The 20,795-nt window shown below is 35.8% G+C and overlaps 1 protein-coding gene across 1 annotated transcript; it reads right to left on the bottom strand.

Annotated features, from left to right (window-relative positions):
* Positions 1-9,171: 9,171 nt before the first annotated feature.
* On the bottom strand, positions 9,172-19,024 carry LOC127514877 (immunoglobulin-like and fibronectin type III domain-containing protein 1). Its single transcript, XM_051898131.1, has 19 exons — positions 18,904-19,024; positions 18,665-18,804; positions 18,325-18,424; positions 18,178-18,219; positions 18,021-18,060; positions 17,764-17,944; positions 17,375-17,488; positions 17,126-17,288; positions 16,169-16,441; positions 14,273-14,397; positions 13,989-14,130; positions 13,581-13,874; positions 12,210-12,389; positions 11,973-12,101; positions 11,493-11,801; positions 10,718-10,803; positions 10,252-10,444; positions 9,631-9,927; positions 9,172-9,521 (listed from the first exon to the last, which is right to left on the bottom strand). The coding sequence occupies exons 1-19, from the start codon at positions 18,989-18,991 to the stop codon at positions 9,172-9,174; spliced, it is 3,246 nt and encodes a 1,081-aa protein (XP_051754091.1). The 5' UTR covers positions 18,992-19,024.
* Between the last annotated feature and the right edge of the window lie 1,771 nt (positions 19,025-20,795).

The raw sequence follows: 20,795 nt of genomic DNA on the forward strand, positions 1-20,795 counted from the left end.
TGTATGATGGGAGAAGTCAGCAGGTGTCACTCATATTTTGGCCTCAAGCATTAAATGGAGATCAACACATATCACTGCGGCATGCAATGCTGACATGTTTTGAATGATCTCCGGACTCGATTTCTTCCTCTGAAACATAGGTGAGGAGATGTTGCCAGTGGAACATTTTAAGCAAGGTGGAAATTTCATTTCAGTCCTTAGAAGTGTCATTTTTTTTTCCTCTCAGATGAATGCAGGCGAAAATTTTATGAAAAAGCCAGCATTTTTTGTGGTTTACGGGTTCCCGCTGTGATGGAAATGTGTTTTGACATGGAAAGGAATTGGTTCTGTAACATTGACTATGAGATATTGACTATAAGATATCTCTCCAAAAATTATTTTTTGTTTTCTACACTCTAAAAAAAAAAGATTTTTCGAAGTTGTTAATAAAGATTATTGGAGTATGTTCAAAGTTTTGAATTAAAACACATTGTCAGTTCTCTGTAATCATTTGTGAAATTAACTACCAATTTCTGAGACAAAAATGTTTCAAAGTAAATCCTAAACCACATTTTTTCGGTGTATGTAAGACATCAGTTGGCAAAAATGGTTACATAAAACATTGTTCTGCTGTATTTCAATTTCAATAGCTGCATTTGTTGAACAGTCACTTTAAAAACACAGTGTGCCTTTGACCTATCAGGAATATCTAATAAAGATATATTAGGATTTTGATTTATGCATCTCAAGTAATCTAAAATGGCCTGGTGTACATGTGTGTGACATTATAGAGCTCCCCATGCTGGCCTTTTTAGGCTTGTAGCAGGTTACACTTGTCACTTGATAGGTCACATGTCACATATAAACAAGATCATACCATCGTAAATGTCATGATGTTCTGATGAGTGACTAAGGACCTTTTACATTTCCTCGACTGTTCAAAAAATAATTTAGAGATGCCCTTCTTAAAAAAAGACATTGAAAGGCATTGCAAACTCAAAAATCTGTCAATTCTTCCCTGAAAAAAATCAAAGTTTTACATAAAACAATTTCTCTAGCAGCAAGTAGATGCTGATCTTGTTAATAAAGTGCTAATCTTTGGTTTGTCAAACATACATGGTCAGACATTTGGCCCCTAAATCCACTGGGAGCTGCTCTTTTCTTGGCTCAGGAAGTGTGGCTGAAAATGAGCCTGCAGTACACTGACAGAACACCATTGAGATCAGATGCCTGATGCAAAGTGGGGTTAGTTTTTATGGGCCACGTGGACTGCCAAGCATGCTAATGTTAAACCCGGACACCTGCCACGCATGTTCTTGGCTTTGACAGAATCATTAAATCATTTAAAGCAAAGCTCACTGTATAGAGACCAAAGCACCAAAGCTACTAGAACACGGCAATGGCTCTGTTCCAGAATGTTTCAAAGAATAGCTATATTCTGCCTAAGATACTTCATTTAATAACAGAGTACAAAAATAATTTCATAATTAAATATTAATTGTTTTACTTAATGTAGTGTATTTTTATGGTATTCAACAGTATTATGGTGTTCAATTGTGAGTGAGTCTCCCATGCAAATTGTAAAAACTTAAAGTGTTATTTGTACAATACTGCCAATGTAAAGCTTTCCAAAACAGTCACTTTTGAGGTTCCATTTCATTTAGGATGCTGCCTGAAGAGACAGGAAGATGGCTCACTGGGTTTGGGATCAGAGCCAACATGTCTCAGCTGATTTTGTGTGGATCAAATGGGACTAAGACTTTAAAATGCCTCGGAGGAGGGGACAAATATCTAACGACTTTGAACTCCAAAATGAGTCGGTTTGGATCCTCTTAGCAACTGAATCCCCTGTCCTATTTCTGGATAATACAGAAAGTTCTTTTTTTTATTAAACCCAAGTCATTTAGCAAGGACACCAAATAATCAATGTACAAACTGTAGCAAGTACAATCCTTCTAATAGTCTTTGGCAGAATTATTTTTTGAAATGGGACACGTGATAATTTGTTAAAGGTAAAACTTTTTTGTTTAAAATTAACAAAATTTAAATTAATAAGTCAATATATCATTAACACTTCTTCCAAAACATGTTTTTGCTTGTCCCTGATTCACTATGGTAAGCCTATTATAAGTGTTTATATTTTAGACCTGATGGGATGGTTTTCAGGGAAAAATTGCATACATACGTCACTCGCCCGTGCGTGTCTTGTGATTTTCGTAAATAGAGAAAATTTGCTCCGGCTACTTTAGGAGTGCCAGTGGTTAGTTGTCATAACGAGCGAGAAAGGTTGATATGGAGCACGCTAAATCTCGAATCTCTAGGGAATGACCCTTTTAAAAAAATGATGAAAAGAGAAGAGTCTGCTGGCAAAAAGAGACTCGTAATAGAACTAGTATCAGCATTGGCTTGGCTTTTTGGAGATGTTGAGAACTGAGGGATTTGAAATGTTGTAAAAGTGACGTGGAGATGCATTTTTATAACTCAACAGGTGAGTAAGGTATTTTATTGAACAGATAAATTGCCATATATTGCTCTCTAACAGAGTTCCTTGTAAAGCATTATCTATTGTGAAGGGTCATTTTATTCAAGGAAGTACTTTGTCTATTAATGGCTATAGTAACGTCTTCAGCTAGTCAGCTTGAGATCCTTTCCATCTAAACTGGTTATATATCTTAAGCCAAGTAGTGATTTTTTTTTTTATGAGCATAAAGATAATCTCTCTCTTTTTTTAGTTCTGAGAAAGAACCATATTCATCCACAGTCACACAGAAGCACAACAGAAAAAAAGTTCTTCTGCAAAATGCATGCAGTTTTGGTTTTTTAACTGCTAGAGGGACAAAAATTACAGTGTACCTTTAAAATTGTTATCATGAGGGCCAAAAAGTACATAGTGTACATTTTAAAATTGTTGTCATAATAATTAGGGCTGTAAACTGAATTCATTTTAATCGAATTGATTGCATAATTGCATGCTAATTAATTAATTAATTACAATTAATCAAGTATAAAAGTATTTGACCCCAAACAGAGAATTCAAAGATATTATTGTGGCAGATAAGTACGTAAATTATTGAATAACAGTGCAAAAAGTGAAATACAAAATTATTCAAAATCATTGAGCCATCCATACGTTCAAAACATATATCTTACCGTTGTGATGCGTCACTTTGACAAGACACTGTTTGATTAAGAGTACGTTTTTTTCACGACATCTATGTACTAAAAAACTGAAAAGTTTTTCCTTTGCATTTTTCATGTACATACGACAACATTGTCTAAACAATCCCCATTCACACAGATCCACGAAAATGATTAAAAACACTGTATTATGCATGCCAGGCCAGTAGTTGGCGATGTAACTTTGTAAAGAAACTATGTGCATATAGACTGAACACGTTACACGCATACACATGACGCCTTTCAAAAACTTGCACTTTAAAACCCATTTTCAAAAGTTTGCGTTTTCCCCCAAAACACCATTATCGTGTAAATTAACAGCCAAAATGCGTAAATTTTTGGGGTGTCATGTAAATAGTCAGTTTTTTTTTTTTTTTTATAATTAACTGTACTAAATTAACATTAAATTGACAGTTCTAATAGTATTTATTTATTTATTATTTAAATGTATTGACCTTGGTGACCTCAGACATGAAACAACCGCCATTTGAGGAGTTTGTATTTAATGTTACAACAATCCTGACAATCTAAAATCGATGAGAACGTACCAGAGTGTGTTGAGGAAAATGTTTTAGAGCTTAGTAAAAGGTTAAATAAACATAAAGGTGTCTCAGGATGAAATATGTCTATGTTTTGTCTGAACAGTAGTGTGAGTCATCTCTGAGCTAGCAAATCAAACGTTAGTACCAAACAAATATTTGACACATAAACGGTTGATTAAGATAAACAAATCCAGCGTCTGCAAAACAAAATGAATCTACTACTGTGCAAATCCACTTCATACAGAGAGGTGATACACTTTACTCGATCATGTTTAGATTTAATGTTTTGTATGCTTACTTTGTGATGAAGGTAAAAAGTTTACTTGTATGCTGTTGACTGAGAAGGCAAATGAAAAAAAAAAAACAAACAAACTGTAATTTGACAGTAAAAGCAAAGTTGTTTCTTGAGTCCAAAGACCAGAGCAGATTAAGACATTGACCAGATGTCAAAAGCATAATTATTTTCCAATGTCCAGGGCAGCAGTAGATTGGTAATTAACTTACCAACAGCCAAATGAGCTCCTCTCTCTAAGCTCTGCTTAACAGTGTGATAGTCCGGTACTGTGTCTCATAAAGCTAATAAAATCCTTGAAGGAATTTAATAGCAATGTCCCTCTATCACAATCTTAACTACCCAGCAACTGCCAGGGAGGGCCCTCACGCTTGGTGAGATGCTTCCCCCTACAGGGAGGGAAGGAAATGATACAGGAGTTTGATAACAATGATATGTAAATTTTTTCTTGTGGTAGTTGTCTAGGAGATGTATTCATATTTACCTGAGTGACAGCAAATTTAAATATTTCACCCCTAGATTACTAAAAGGGGGATGACAAATAACCCCGAACCATAAGTAACCCTCCCAGACAATAAAATGTTAGATAAAATCTATCTATGGTTTCACAATGCAGAAAATTCCTTCATATTAACACTGTACATTGTGCCGTATTTTTACAGACATGTTTTAGAGTGTAGCGATGTTACATAATTTATAACAGGTGTTTAAATGAAGTTATATCACTTGTCTGCTATAACACGGAATATTTATCACCTAAATTGAACTTTTTTTTGCTCATTTGATACAATAAACAATGACTCAGCGATGAGTCAACAGTGATTAAAATAAAGTGTAAACTGTTTCCAGACATGGCAGGATGGCATAGATGTTTTTCTTCAAACAAGCTTCAGTCACATCCTTCAATCACACACGGCTCGATTTAACCAGTCGGTGGTTTCGTAACAGCAGGGTTAGCCGATGTTTTGTGCCCCTCAAGGTCATTGCCAACAGACTCTTGCTTTTAAGTTTGTTTTTAACTGCCACTTTGGAGTCTCTTGGTGCTGGCAATTATAATGGCTGACATCCAAAAGGTTCATTTTATAATTTCATGGGAAGGGAGAGATGCAATAAGTTCTTCTTAAAGTACCTGCAATAAATCAGATTTGCTGATGTCCAAGTTTCAGCAGAGTAGATTATGGTTTACATTTGGATGTAGCATATCAATCACTGAAGGAAATCCGATATATTAATTTCATTAAGCTGCCTGTAAGATGCCAAGCACAGGGTTCGCATGAGGACATGTGGGATTGGCTGGAAACTCCTCTCAGTGAAACTGAATTTATTTGATTCTTACCACAGGCTAGAGGCAATGAGAAGTAATGACAAGTGTTTTTAAGGTCCCCAGCAAGAACACCAATACATTCTGACCGCTGTCAGGCGGGGATGAACATCGCTTTTGATAAAGGACACCTTGGGGGCCAAAACTGAGTCCTCAGTAGGATCATAAGACATTTTTGCACATCTATATGTGGTGCGACACACAGCACAAGGGATGAGAATACAGAAACGACCTGGGAAATGGAAGTGTTATGTATAAAGTATATACAAGGAAGGCTTTTGTGACATTTTTACACTTAAAACAGGAAGAAAATTGTCTGCAGACCTAAATAAATTCAGAAATAAGTGGACAGGGTAGGGCGATTACAAACTCTTGTGCCATTATGTGTTGATTAAAATGTCAAGCGTGTTTGCATAATATAAAATTCCCTAAATCCTCATGTAGAAGTAATAGATTTCTGTGGGACGGTGTTACAAGTTGGTGAGATGTGCACTCATTAAGGATACAAGGATAAATAATGTTTCACTAAATATTAATGTCATCAACTCATCATATATTTTTTAAAAAGAGGAGCTATCTCCTTGAAACCATAAACTCCAACTGGTTTATTAATAAATTAGATTATGGCAGCCGTGAACACTGCTGAGGACAGTGTGACACCTATTATGTAAATTACAGCTGACCTCTCTATGATTAGGGGTCTAAATTAGTCATTTCCTAAATAAAGAGGCAAGCAGTCTGAGGCTCTGATGTTGTGTATTATTCAGTAATATGTTTTGAGGAATTATTCATGTGTGCCTTGTCCTAGAAATAGAACTCAATGGATAAATTCAACTACAAACCAACAAAATGGAGCTGCAGTTAAACAGTATTATCACACTTAATAAGACTGCAAATCCAGCCACATAGTTGAGGTATGAATTCACAACCACCTGACCCTCGAATAGTCAATATCCACTGGGTTCACCTGAAATGAATAAATATAAGCAATAATGTAACCTACATCAATATTTCAATATAAAACATAATCTAAAATACAACATTTTATTAAATGATTTACAGCAGAATTAATAACATTTTACACTACCTAAAATAGTAGATATTGTCTATTGGATATTGACTATTCGAGGGTCAGGTGGTTGTGAATTCATACCTCTATTATGTGGCTGGATTTGCAGTCTTATTACAACTTCAGTCTGGTGTCCCTGGAGCAGGCATCTTTTGCACACTTGAATCTTTTTCAAAGGTAACATGCTTCACTTGAGTAACTTCATTTGTGATAAAGGTTGCTTGCATAGTTTAATCACTGGTACATTTAAATGTGTATACTGTATGTTAGCACTGTTTTATACATTAGTAGTGCATCAAATTCTGATTGTATTGTATAAGTGGCATTTTTACTTTTTTTTTTTATTGAGGTAGTTTCATTCAATTCTGAACAGTATTCTAAAGCTTCTGCTTGTATTTTTGTGCAGATGTTATCTATCTATCTAATTATATTTGTTTTTGAAAAGTATTCTATGCTCATCAAGGCTGCGTTTATTTGATCAGAAATACAGTAAAAAAGTGTGTACACACACACACACACACACACACACATATATATATATATATATATATATATATATACAAAATACAAATTTATATAAAAAAAAATATGTAAATATTTTTGACACTAACCTGTTTAATTGTCCCTACATGACTGTGCTAGTTTCATGTCTTTCATATCACTGTGCAGTCTCTTCCTTCTCACATTAATAATTTCCTTCTCACTTTAATGATTTAAACTCAAGTCAATATTTAATGTCCATTTATTTATGTATTTAGTAAGTAGCCTTATAATTATTGGGATAATGTTCAGTCAGCCGATCATTATGCTACAATAAGCACCACACAAACCCATGCACATTTTCCCTCATATGTTTTATAATACAAATAATTTTAGTTCATACTCTTTGATTCTCCAATGCAGAATTAAACTTAATTTCTTTAATGTAGTTGCTTTTGTCAAAGCATTTAATTTGTAAATATTAAGTTAAAATTCATTTGTAAAATTTGTGTGCTTTTAATGTTTTACTTTGTAAATCAAGGCCATTTTAAGTTCATTACAAACAGCTCAACTTGTGTTAAAATATATGATGCACTTAACAAACAAGGCAAACAACTCTTAAGGGTCAATAAAGCACACTTTAAATTCAGTCTTCGTTAATTTGCACAATCAGCTGTCTAGTTTTGGTTTGGTCAGTTCTCTGGCCCATTGGCTACAGTTCTCCGTTGTGTGTGTCTTATCCATTTATAAATTATAGCCATGACAAAATGCATTTGCCCTGTGTTAAGTTTGAAGATTTATTTCCATTTGTATTCAATAAACTTTTTTATATGTACATACTGTGCATACGCAGTTGGAGGGACAGATATTTTAAGAAGGGTAGTATAAGTTTTAGTGCTTGGTCAAGCCTAGTATGCCATTGAAAGCATTTATTGCCTGTCAAGCTCCAGATTCAGTAGGAAATAATGTTTGGGGCAGGTAATACTTTCATTTGACATAATAGCACTAGATTGTGTCTACTTTCTACTTGTTGTCTGCTGACAGATTTTCAGATATGTTCACTTAGTGTTCTGCAAACTACTAGATGCCTCTCTATGTCTGCAGAGGCGCTGCCAGCTGTCCACTTGACTTAGTCCCTCTCTGACCCCGCTACACGCTAACCCATCTGCCACCAGGTTTATATGCATTTCCCTATTTACTACTAGCACACACTCTTGTCCCTGTAAGGGAAAGTTAATAATGGAAAGCTATAAAGCAAGAACCAAGGCCAGTTCTATGAAAAATAAAACACTTTTTTTCCATTTGGTGACATTTATTTGAAAATGCCTCAGAGTAAAATATTTTGCACTGATTTTGAAAATGCTTCTATCCATATGGGAGATTTCAACATTCCTTACTGGTAGAAGGGATTTTTATGGTGAGAGTTTATGGCCAACTTCAAATATTTACAAGGAGAGTTATTGCCCAACACTGACATTTGCAAGCAGGTTTACTAGCTATTAAGAGCAAATGTTACTTGTTTTCACTTTTAAGTGTTTATAACCTTTGCCCTTGTGGGGTCATGTAAAACAAAATAGTAAAAGATAAATTTGGAGACTAAAATGCCAAAATTATGGCTTTATACAGTTTTGTCAAAAGTAAGTTTGAAGCACTACAGATGTGTAATTCACTCCTTTTAATTATTGATGGCAGTAATTGATGGCAAATTACAGACACAGAAATACAATGATCAAAAAGTTGCAAAAACTCAGTGAGATAAACAAAATATTGTACTTGACTGGCATAATGAAATCAAACATTAGCATTTGACATTAATTCTCTTAAAATATTTGGCTGAGGTTTTCAGTTATTTTTTTATTGAAAATCGAAGATGAGTCACCACAGTCTTTCAAATGTCACAGATAGTTCACTCTGAAAAATAAAAAAGCAGAAATTATTACTTATAAGGACACAATACTTCCCCCAAAGTTTATAGTAATGTACAATAAAGCATTATATATTCACACTATCGTTCAAAAATTTGGGGTCATGTATCTTACTCTTAAATGAGTTAACTTTTATTTAGAATCAAAAGTGGCAGTAAAGATATTTTATAATGTTACAAAGGTTCTTTTGTACTTTCTATTCCTCAGAGTTTCCATAAAAATATTAGGCTAAGCAGCACAACTGCACAACTTTGATAATAAGAAATGTAACTTGAGCACCAAATCAGCATTTTGAACGGTAGTGTGTAAATATATTGAGCATCTGCACAAATGTAAATGTAGCTCAAACACTTATATAAGACAGAGTCAAACTACAGCTGGTATTTTCACACATATTCTGACAACATACCTAAGATCATCAGCTGTGTGCTGCACTCAGCACGGCCTGAAGAGTTTTCTGCCACTACTTTGTATTCTCCGTTGTCTTTGGCACCAACTCTCAAGATGAGCATGGAACAGACGCCACAGGTGTTTGAAATGTAGTAGTTGGTGTTAGTGTTGAGGCTGACGTTGTTGCGGTACCAGGTAACGTGGGGTGTGGGGTTGCCTCTCACCGCACAGCTCATGTAGCACTCGTACTTTTCCGGGGTAGTGTGCATCTTCAGTGGAACCGTGAAAATGGGAGCGGAGTCAAAGTTGCAAGGTTTGGATGGGGCTAAGTTGAGGATGAACTTTTCTGTAGGAGACAGGAAAGCATACTAAATAGAACAAAGAATCTGAAGGAGTAGATTTAATATTCTTCATCGAGAGCAGACCAAAAGAGGTAGAAGCACCGGCCAGCTCACCTTTCTTCCTTATAATGCCCCATGTTTGGGACTCAGATGGTTCTGAGAGGCCTATGTCATTTTTGGCGTACACACGGAAGTTATATTCCCTTCCTGGCATGATGTTAATTGCTGTGAAGTTGTTGTTGAACAAGCGGTCAGCGACTGTCTGCCAGGTACGTTTGATGGAGTCCCGTTTCATCACCATATAGTGCAAGTGATTATCTCGTTTCTCATCAGGAGAAGGATCCCAAGAAACTGTCAATGTGCCAGGGACATTTTCTTCCAGCTCCACTGGGCCAGGTGGCTTGGGATCATCTGCAAACATGCCAGGTATCCACAAAATCCATAATATTCCTCAATATTATCTTACAGATTTTGCCAAGAAGAATGTGTTCCTTGATAAACATGTTTTTTGGTCATAGAACAACTAATAACAATAATGTAAACAGTCAGAGAGAAATTATTGATAAATTGTTGAATCCCTGGCCCTAAATCTAACCTTAAATTCTGATTGGCTGATGTTATTCCAGGATGAACAAGTACTGTATGTTTATCCAGAGATGCATTCTATGTGCAAAATCACAGTAAGCCAATTAGATTTCAGTCCTGATGCACTTAGCTTTTAATATTATCTCTCACCCGTCACTCTGATCTCAACACTGAACGTCTCCTGACCCACTATGTTCTTGACAATGATGCTGTAGATCCCAGAGTCAGAACGCTCAGCAGATGGAATCATGAGCTGGGATGTCCCATCTGTATTGCTCACGGTTACACGTTTGGGCACAGGCATTCCATCTTTCAGCCAGATTATAGTTGGCATTGGGGATGCCTGCAAGTGAGATTTAATATTTTATTACATTTAGTAGGACATCTGAGGATAGGAAAATGTCTGTTTAGTAAGTACCACCATTTTGTTCTGTACAGTGTAAAAAATCAAAAGTTGAGAAAACTTAACTTAAAAGTTTAAGGCAACAAACTTCAGCAGATTTTTGTGTTTTCTCAACTTTTTGTTGTATGAACTAAATACAACAAGTTGAGAAAACACAAAAAACCTGATGAAGTTTGTTGCCTTTTACTTTAGATTTTTTACAGTGTAGCATACCTCAAAGTTTATGTTGACCCGAGCAGAATTTTCAGCTCTTACGACCATAAAGCTCTTCATTTTGCGATCGGTGAAATTTGGCCTTACTGAAAAAGAGATTTGGAGAGTATCAAATGAGAGAGTATCTAGGCAGGTGGAGCTGGGGGAGGTGGAGGCTTTCAGAGAAACTCTGCAGGAATATCTTACAGCAAACAACAGACTATTTAAATGTTGAGCAAGCAATCTCATTAACTGCAGGATCAGCAGAGGCCAATCAGCTTGTGCCATACAGTAATGATGTGAATGTTTGTAGACTGCATTTAAGGACCTATCAACCTGCGCCCTCTGGACTTTCATGACTGAACTATATGTATATATATATATATATATATAATTTTAAATTAAATTAAATATTTAAAGCAAAAGCAACAGTAAGTCAAAAGTTTGGATGCATACAGATTTTATTACTATTATTACTGTTTTCCACATATTAGATTAATAGTAAAGCCATCAAACCTATGAAACTCAGGGCATCCCTAAACCAACTTTAAGAGTCCATGATAGGCACTTGTTGGCTGCTTTTTATTTTATCCGGTCAAAATCATCAATTTATAAATGTTTCATTAAATAAATATACAATTTTAGAAAATGCTGGTATAATTTCTACTTGTTTTTAAGTGTTCTTTAAATCGCTTTGTAATTTAAATTTTAACAAGAACAAGAACTGTAAATTCAGTGATAAGCATCGAACCTTTTGACTGTACACATTATAAAAAATATATTCATAATATTATACCAGGTGGGGGCATGGCAATGATGTAGTTGTCCAGATCTCGGGGTTCCCCGTCTCCTCCTTCATTGGTTGCAACCACTCTGACCCAGTACATAGCCATAGACTTGAGGCCAAGAATTGTATAGGAAGTTGAAATGAGTGGGTTGGAGTTGCAGCGACCCCACTCTGTGTTCTCGGCTGGCCTTAATTCCACAAAATAACCTTTAGCTTCATCCTGGACGCCTTTCTCTTCCTTTGGTTTAGTCCAACTCAAAGACAAAGAGGTATAGGTGGAATCTGCGACCTTCAGGTCAATGACTTTACCAGGGGGTTCTGAAATCCCAAATTGAAGTACAAAAAGGTCATTGTAGGTCAGTTGTAGAATTATTATTATTTTCGTGTTTTTTTGTGGTTTTATTCCAGCAGATTTTGAACATATTTTATCTTGAACTATAGAAATACTTATAACGTGTTAATATGATAATTATTTGAGTGTTGACTTACTTTTAGGATCTCTGGCGATCACAAATTCAGAGGGTGTGCTTGGTTCTCCAGCACCAGAGAAGTTGATCGCAGACACACGGAATTCATATTCCATTCCTTCAACAACATCTTTCACATCATACTGTTTGCCTTGGGGAGGAAAATGAGGTCTAGCATGTTTTATAGAACTATATGGCAGCACAAAAATATATTATAACTTTGAGAGCAACAAAACAAAACAAAACAAAAAAAACAAACCTTTGATTGGCTCATCAGGGGGGTTCACTTGACCCCATAAGTTGCTGCCCCGTTTGCGTTTCTCCATATTGTAGCCAACAATGTTGGTTCCACCAGTGTTGGTAGGAGGTGTCCATGCCAAAGTGATGCAGTTCCTGAAAGCACTGACCACTTTGGGTGTAGATGGTGGTCCAGGATATGCTGTAACAAATGAGTCCTTTTATTATATAACAGTTCCTGTAGAGCTGCATGATTTGGGGCGAAAAAATCAAATTGCAATTTTTCTGAAAAAAGTGTGATTGTGATTTAAAAAAATTCAGGTTTGCTGTGCTTGTGTTTAGGGCTGAACAATTTGTCCAGAAATTGTGATTACATATCAATATGTCTTTAAAATACAACAACAATAACAAAAATGATAATGATAATAATTATTAGTATTATAATTACCAATAAATAAAAATGTTAAACAATAAGAAATATTATTGTTTTAAAATGTAACTGTAAAATAGAGTATTTAAGAAAATTTTATTTTGCAGTACAGATGTAAAATTACAATACTAATATTTATAGCTAAGTTTTATCTTGTTGAAAAAACACAAGAAGAGCTTAAACCTTCTCTTTTGCTTAAAGTCACCTTTGCGATTTAATAATCGTAATCGCGATTTCAGTTTCATTTTTATTAATCGTGCAGCCCTAAGTTACTGTGATAATGGGTGTTTATTTACATTTTCAGTTAGATCTTAATGCTGTGTTTAAGATCCAAACATATGAAATCTCACCTTTGGTACCAGCCTGGATGTCATTTGTCTCATAAACATCACTGGTGCCCTCTGCAGTCATGGCCCTGATGCGATAGCAGTACCTCCTTCCGTGGTCCACATCATTGTCCTTGTAATGGGGCTCTCCGGGGATGTTTCCAATCTTCATCCAGGTGTTGCGTCCAATTTGGTTACGCTCCAAATAGTAGTTAATTATAGGAGAACCACCATCGTCTTTTGGAGGCCTCCACTTGAAATCCACACAGGATGCTGAGGCTTCTAATACTTCAACAGGTCCCATTGGGTTGGTGGGTTTATCTGAAGTACAGGAAAGAAAAACTGGGTTTTTGTCTGTCTTTTTTAAAACAAATGTGTGGATTATGAATTGCTTTCTCTGAACATTCTGAAACAAGTAGTAACATTTAAAGTTTGTTAGATGAACGCCCATCTAAAAACCACATACTTCGCACAAGCATTCAATTTATTAACGATACTGGAAGAATGTTTGTTCATAACTTTGAGAAAACCTTGCCAGAATGTTAGCTGCATGAGAACGTTCCCTGTTAGCTAGGTAACCACAGCATTCTTCTTAATTATATGTTACATGATATTACATGGCCCTTTATTTACCAACCTAGAACGATGAGTCTTGAAAAGGCTTCAACGGTTCCAAACTCATTTTTGAGCTTCAGCTTTATTTCTCCACTGTCTTTGCGTTGACACTTCACAAGTAGAAGGCGGCTGTGAATGGCTGATTTCTCAATCTTGATGTGATTATCCTCAAGCATCTCCTCACCCTCATTGTACCACTGCACTTTCATTGGTTCGCGACCCACAAAGTCCAGTTTGAAAGTTGCATTTTGGCCAACCTTGATTATCACAGGCTCTGAGAATTTAGCTAAGTCATCTTGATTCATCCTTGGTGGATCTGAAACATAATATACAATAGATTTTCGTTGTAAAGTTTCTGACTTGTTTATCAAAAAATGCACCTCCACATTTTAAATTTATCAGTCAAGGATTAATAACAAATGTTAATTACCTTCCACGACCAATATGGCCTCAGTTTTACGTCCATCTGCCTCAAAGCGGTACTTTCCATTGTCGTCCTCTGTGCAGTTTGATACAACTAATTTATGGACTGCTCCATCTTTGACGATCTTCAGATCATCTGTGGCTGTTATCTATACAGATATTTCAACAGAATTTTTGCTTACTGGATAAAATCACTGCTCTAGGTCATGTCTATATTAATAACAAATTTGTGTATTGGTAATGTAGATAACTATTACACTGGAACTTTGAGCATTATAAACCTGTGCTTACCTCTTTTCCATCCTTATACCAAATGCCATCACACTTCTCACTGCTGAGCTTGCACACCATTTCAGCTGACTGACCAATGATGGCATGAACATCTGACAGCCCACTGATGAAGTGAACTCCTGGGTCTGAACAACAGTTTGATGATAAATATTTCTGCTTATATTGTAAGAAAATGGTGCATTTACCAGATCTATAGAACATAAGGTTGGGACAATTAAAAAAATCTCAAAACTACATGAATTTTATTCTGTTTGTTTCCGCTATTGGTTGTCGCACATGCATTTTTCTGCCGATGCGCACAGAACACTATCCAAAAATACTATCAAAGTGTTTCCAGCATTACTATTAATTTGTGAATCAAAAACATACAGGGCAATCGACGTCCAATTCCCGAGTTAATGAATCTTATGAGACAGCTCTTTTTAGTGAATCAAAAACATAAAGCCCGACCAGTAAAGTCTGATTCTTGAGCGAATGACTATCACGAGGAGCCCTTTCTATTTAGTAGATTAAAAACATACAGCATGTATAGGAGCCTGAATCCCGAGCTGGGAATAATGATACATTTGAGTTGGTTCTTTTTAGTGAGTCATAAATATATAGTGCAACCCGTATGTCCAATTCTCAAGTGAATAACTCTTTTGAGCCCTTTTTGTTTAGTGAATTAAAAGCATAAACCATGGCTATGTCCGAAAGTGCATACTCTCTTGAGTAGGTACTCATTTTGAATAAGTAAAAGGGAAAGTGTGTGATCTCGGATGCAGCCCGTGACTAGTAAAAGCCCAAATCCTGAGCTAATGATTAATTTGAGCTGATTTTTTTTGTTTTTGTTTTTTTGTGAATCGTCAACATACTTATTTTTATATCGAAATGATTCTAGCATTTGGCAACAGCATTTCTGTTTTTTCGTAATACTTTCTTCCTCAAACTCAAAAGAATCGGTAATGGAAATGGTAAATGAGTATCTTACCGATAATGGTGTCTTGGATTAAGGGCCCAGTCCTCACTCTCTTCCTTGGCTCCTCGCTGGGTGTCTCTCCCTCTGGTGGAGGTGGAGCAGCTTCCTCTGGTTCTGGTTGGTCCTCCATCACCTCTGGCTCAGGTTCTGGCTCTTCTACTACACCTTCAGAGTCTGGCTTGGGTTCTGGTTTAGGTTTAGCCTTTGGTTTTGGCTCTTCCGGCACAGCAGTTTCCTCCTCTGCTGGTTTCTCTTCCTCTTTGGCAGCAGCGGCCTCAGCCTGAATCTGTTTCAGCTGCTCCATCCTCTCCTCACGCTCCTTCTGCAGTTTCTCCTGCTGCTCCGCTGCAATCTTGATCAGGTCTGCGCCTCCACCTCCTGCTTGAGTGGTTTTGCGTACTGCCTTTTTGCCCCTCTGGTTCGGATCTGGGTCAGCTGTTCCAAGGACAGACCAACATAGCAAGAAGGTGTTAATATTCTGGTCATTGAGTGGAAAACTTGCTGGATGTCTACATGACACTGCACACGTACATACAGGTCTCAGTGATATAATAGACATAAATGGTCATTTGAACAATGCAAGCAATCAGTTTTTTTTTTTATGCTCATTATTAATTTAGATTTGAAACGTTTTATTTAAATGATCAATTTTGCTTTTCCAAAATAAATTATTTATTAGTGCTTGTCAGGTCAGTCCAATCAATGAATGAACTATTGTGCAACTTAATCATTCACTCATTAGAATCTTTTGGCTATAATGTGAACAAAAGAACAAAATCAAATCAATAAAGTTTATTTTAACTAAGAGTTAAATGTGCCAATTGCAAAGAATATTTCTCAAATAGCTCTTTATATATGCAAGGATCCGCACACATTGTAACATGTTTATCAGTTAATCTGATAAATGTAATATGGGTGATATCTGAATTTCATCTTACGCTCCACTATCAGCCAAGCATTACAGGACTTCATTCCAGCCACAGCTGCATAGATGCCTTTGTCCACTTGCATACAGTCCTTCACCACCAGTGTATGGATTAGCATGTCCTCAGAGACAGAGATGTCATACTTTTCACCATGTTCCAGTGGAACGTTCTTGCCTATCCAAGAGATCTTAGGGAGCGGAGCAGATAAGACACATTGAAACACGGCATCTTCTCTTTCCACAGCCTTCACTTCCTGAATCTTTACCAAGAAATCTGCCACTGGAACTGCAAAGGTAAAGAAAAAAACAAGCATGCTTTAACCTAAAACTATATTTTATATTTTATGTGGTAACATCTAAATTAACAGGTTTGATTCAGGTTTGAAGTCAAAGAAATCCTTTAATATTACTGAATAAACATGAATATCAATAGTAACCTGAAAGAGTAGCCAATAGTTTTCATACATTTAAAGGTATAGTTGGTTAAAAAATGAAAATTCTGTAATTGTTTATTCACCCTCATGTTGTTCTATCTTGTTGAATTTTCTCTCCTCTGTGAAAGTGTAAACTGTCAAACTCCAAAAAAGCACCCTAAAAATACAGAAATTTAAATTGCCATTGCATTCATTTGAATAGTTTGAATTTAAATGCAATTGAATTGAAAAGTGCAAATGAGATTTGAAAGCTACTGTGGTGATTTGAGTGTATAATGATTTAAATTTCAGGTTGTTCAGCATATAAATCATGTATTTTGTCATGTTATATCACTGGTATCCACTTTCATTGTATATGAAATAGAGCAGTTTAGGCATTCTTCAAAATATTGTGTTTCACAGAAGAAAGAAATTCCTAAACATAATGGAAAAATATGAGGGCAAGTAAATGATTGCAGAATGTTAAACACATTAAAATAACTTTTTAATTTTAAACATTATATATAGCTATATCTTTCTAAATAATTAAAGCTCACTTTTAAAGTCAGTGGAGAAGACATTGACCCCCTCAATATCGACTTGATACAATCCAGCATCTTCTGGATTCAAACCATGTACGCTAAAGATGAATTTTTTGCCGACTTGCCGCAGACAATGCTTCTCATCTGTTTCAGTGTTAAATGGAACCATGACACCATCCTGTGAAACAAAATGCAGATGTTTTTTTCTTGTTTCCCTGTAAAATCTGTAAAATGAAGTAACCACAAAGATGTGTATTGATTAACCTTGAAGAGGAAGATTCTGGCATTGGGATCTTTGAGATCCATCTCAAATTCAAATTCGGCACATCCAGGCGTCTTGATTTCAATATGTCTCAGGTTGCTCAGGTGTTCAATGTACTGTTGGAGGAAAAGCAAGTTAAAAATATACTTTCAAAACTCTCAAAAGATACCTCAGAGGCTAGATTTACAGAGGCATTTAGCACATGCACTTCTTGGGCAAAAATAGTAATAGAGACCAGTGAGGTATTTCACAAGTCGCGTTCATTTTCAGAGCTTGTGTATTTATGTGTTGAAAATTATGACATTTGTTATTTTGTTTGATGGACTTTTTTAGGTGTGTCAGTATACTTTAACGATACATAATGATATTTCACTGTTCATTTGTAATGCACCTGTGACTGCTGCTCCTCTATTTCCCTTTTCTTTTCATTCAGTTTCTTCAACATCCAGCGGAAGTCGGTCACCCCATATTCAGCGCAGATGCGCTCGTAGTCTTTCTTATCAGCGCTCAACAACAGTTCCCAAAATTTCTCGTCAACTTCTCCATCTTTCCTCTCCTCCTTTCTTTCAGCTCTGCGAAAAACCCCAGACCATTCAAAATACAAAATTTGTGTTAGAATCATCATTGGTATTATAAGCAAGAACTTACCGAGTCCTCAGGGTCTTTTTTAAATCAGCTGCTGCTTTTTCTCGTTGTTCTGAAAATAAATAGTTGCACAATTAATCTTTATTCTCTAGGAGAGGTTGTATTTAAAATATTTGTATTTTGCTTCAGTGATTTACTGAAGATTTGAATGCAAACAGACCTAGTCGTTGTTCCTGCATTGCTTTGCTCTTCTTGAACCCAACTGAAAAAAAAAAAAAAAAAAAAAAAAAAAGAATTTTTGTTTTTCTCTGCACAGCTGCTTGCCACAAATTTCCCAGGTACAATTGGAAAAGGTTTTTTTACTGACCTTCAATCACATTGAGTGTGACTGTGACTATAGCACGTCCATACTCATTATTTGCTAAACATTTGTAAGTGTCTGCTTGATCAACTCCAACATTGGGCATCTATTAGACACAATTAGTTTTTTATGAATAATACTGCATTTCTATTGGTTTTAATTAACAATGGCACAAAAGCAAATGCAAGTAAAAGCTGTTCCTTTAATAGTCTAAGATTAAGTTAGAATTAGATACACTACATGGCTAAAAGTTTAACTTTTTTGTCCATCTAATGTATTTTTATGAAGATTTTTTTTTTAATGCAAACAATTAATGCCATCGTACAAGTTGCAGACAAATCGGCACCTGTAATTGATGTTCTCCTAAGATTGGATCATACAAAACAGTATATCTTTCAGGATCAGAAATATCTCCATTGTTTCGAGCCCATGTCACAGTTGGTGTTGGATCTCCAGTGACGATGGCTTTGAAAAATGCAAACTTTCCTGTAAGAAGGTTTAACAGAGTTAGTTGAGTACTTCTGAAAAATGGTCATTATGCCTTTTCTTTTAGCATTAAAGATACTTTGAGCTGCTGTACTGCACCTTCCTGAATAGTCAAGGCAATGGGTTTGCGGGAGAAATCAGGATGACTTTTTCCTGCTGGGATTTCCTGCACAAACTGTGTGATCATTACTCCTGGGACTTTAGAGCGCTTCTTAATGGCCACTGAGGAATCAAAAGAGAACAAAAAGTTAAAAGCTGTGATACTTTATACATTAAATCAATGGATTTTGAAAAGGTTCTAAGTGAATTTTCCTTTTTTTTTATATCTACCTTGCCCAGGAGCAGTGGGTTCCTCTTCCTTACTTTTTGCAAACTTCATCTTGACATGTGGGATTCAGAGAACTCCTGTGGGATGAGTAACATTAGTGATAAAAAAAATCATTATATCCATGAACTTAAAACTGCTTTAAAGGAATAGTTCATTCAAAATCACAAAATTATTATTATTTTTTTTTTATACTATTCTTTATATTCTTTCAAACCTTTCTTTATTCTGTAAGGGGGAAAAAAACATAGGAAATTTTGAAGTGTCTTTACAAAAATAATCTTTTACTCTTATTTTATACTCTGTTAACTCAAGAACTGCTGGGACTGGACCATTAAGTCAGTGTTTGAACTCAAGAATTGGATCATGGAGCAGATTGTTCTTTTGAGCTGGTTCTTTTCAGTGAACCATTTGATTCGGTTCACAAATCAGTCTGAATTATTTGTTCACAGCTGGACTGATTTGTGAAATAATAGAACCATTGAACCTTGCTAAATCAATGGTTTTCAAGTTCAGCTTATTGGGGTTGAAAACTATGAGTGAGTAATAAATTCAGTTTTGGTCACTTCAGATGTCACTATGAATTGTATGGATATTTTTTGTGAAATGTATTGTGAATTTCTGTGTTCAACAGAAAAAATGGGTTTGAAACATCAAATGTAAATAATGATAGAATTTTCATTCTTCCTTTGTTCAAGAATTTGTAACATTTGAAAAAAGTGCTAGATGTTGTTCTGATGAATATTTGACTCCGATCATGTCTGTTCCCTGAGGTAGGGAGCATGGAGCTTAGTGGCAGGGTTAAGCTAAGAGCTTCTGTCAGCTTTTCTCTACAGCAACATGAACACTCCAGCTGTCTAGAATGTAATTCATGGGCACAGGGAAAAAAAAGCTGGCAACAGTGTCACTTACACCAATCCGCAACCTCAGGATTTAAGCAATATGTCTACTACAGGAATGTAATGCTGACACATTTTGAGTAAACTTCACATCTCCTTATGTCTCTATTAGATGGGTTTCTTGGAATGAAAGTAGAGGCAATAATTGTGTCTGGAGGTGGTGGCTGTAAATTAGTGAGAGATGTGGCAATTATATTTTCCTTGGATTACAACTTGACTTTTTATCAACACAGGGTTTCTAGAGCTTCTTTTTGCCAGAAAGCCTTGTTAGTTTTGTTCCCGGTGAACTGAATAGGTGGTTGTTACAGGACTTGTGGCCATGTATATTGTATGAAAACCTAAATTGACATACTTGAAACTAGATTCAGAGATTTCAAGTGTATGTATTTGAATTCATCAAATGCAGTACTGTAGCTACATTGAACAGTGTTATTGAGAACAGCATGATAAAGATGCATCAAAATTGCTGCTTTCTGTAGAGTAGTAATTTAAAGCGACAGTAAATTGAGGACTTCACTTCTCAATTAACACTATATGTGCCCACTGGTGTGAGTCAAGTAGCCCTGCATGTTTTTGTCTGTTATAGGTCACATACCTCATAAAACTATCCATCAAAACAACTCTGACGCACACTCTCATCTTAAATGCAGAGTGCTAACATTTTTCTAGAGCTCTATTTCTCCTCAATCTCATGTGATAGTAATACTATTCCCAGATGTGTTTCATAACTGCTAGATTGAAAGGAAATGTTTCATAAATGATATGAT

Source organism: Ctenopharyngodon idella, chromosome 6, assembly GCF_019924925.1.
Source record: "Ctenopharyngodon idella isolate HZGC_01 chromosome 6, HZGC01, whole genome shotgun sequence".
NCBI classification, from domain to species: Eukaryota; Metazoa; Chordata; class Actinopteri; order Cypriniformes; family Xenocyprididae; genus Ctenopharyngodon; species Ctenopharyngodon idella.

Excerpts from the sequence above, each read along its gene's own strand:
- LOC127514877 (XM_051898131.1), bottom strand. The coding sequence starts at position 18,991 with ATGATCACACAGTTTGTGCAGGAAATCCCAGCAGGAAAAAGTCATCCT. Across the intron at positions 18,061-18,177 it reads AATGCAGGAACAACGACTAG|AAAAAGCAGCAGCTGATTTA; the intron begins GTCTGTTTGCAT and ends CAGAACAACGAG. Across the intron at positions 10,445-10,717 it reads GGGTCAACATAAACTTTGAG|GCATCCCCAATGCCAACTAT; the intron begins GTATGCTACACT and ends TCTCACTTGCAG.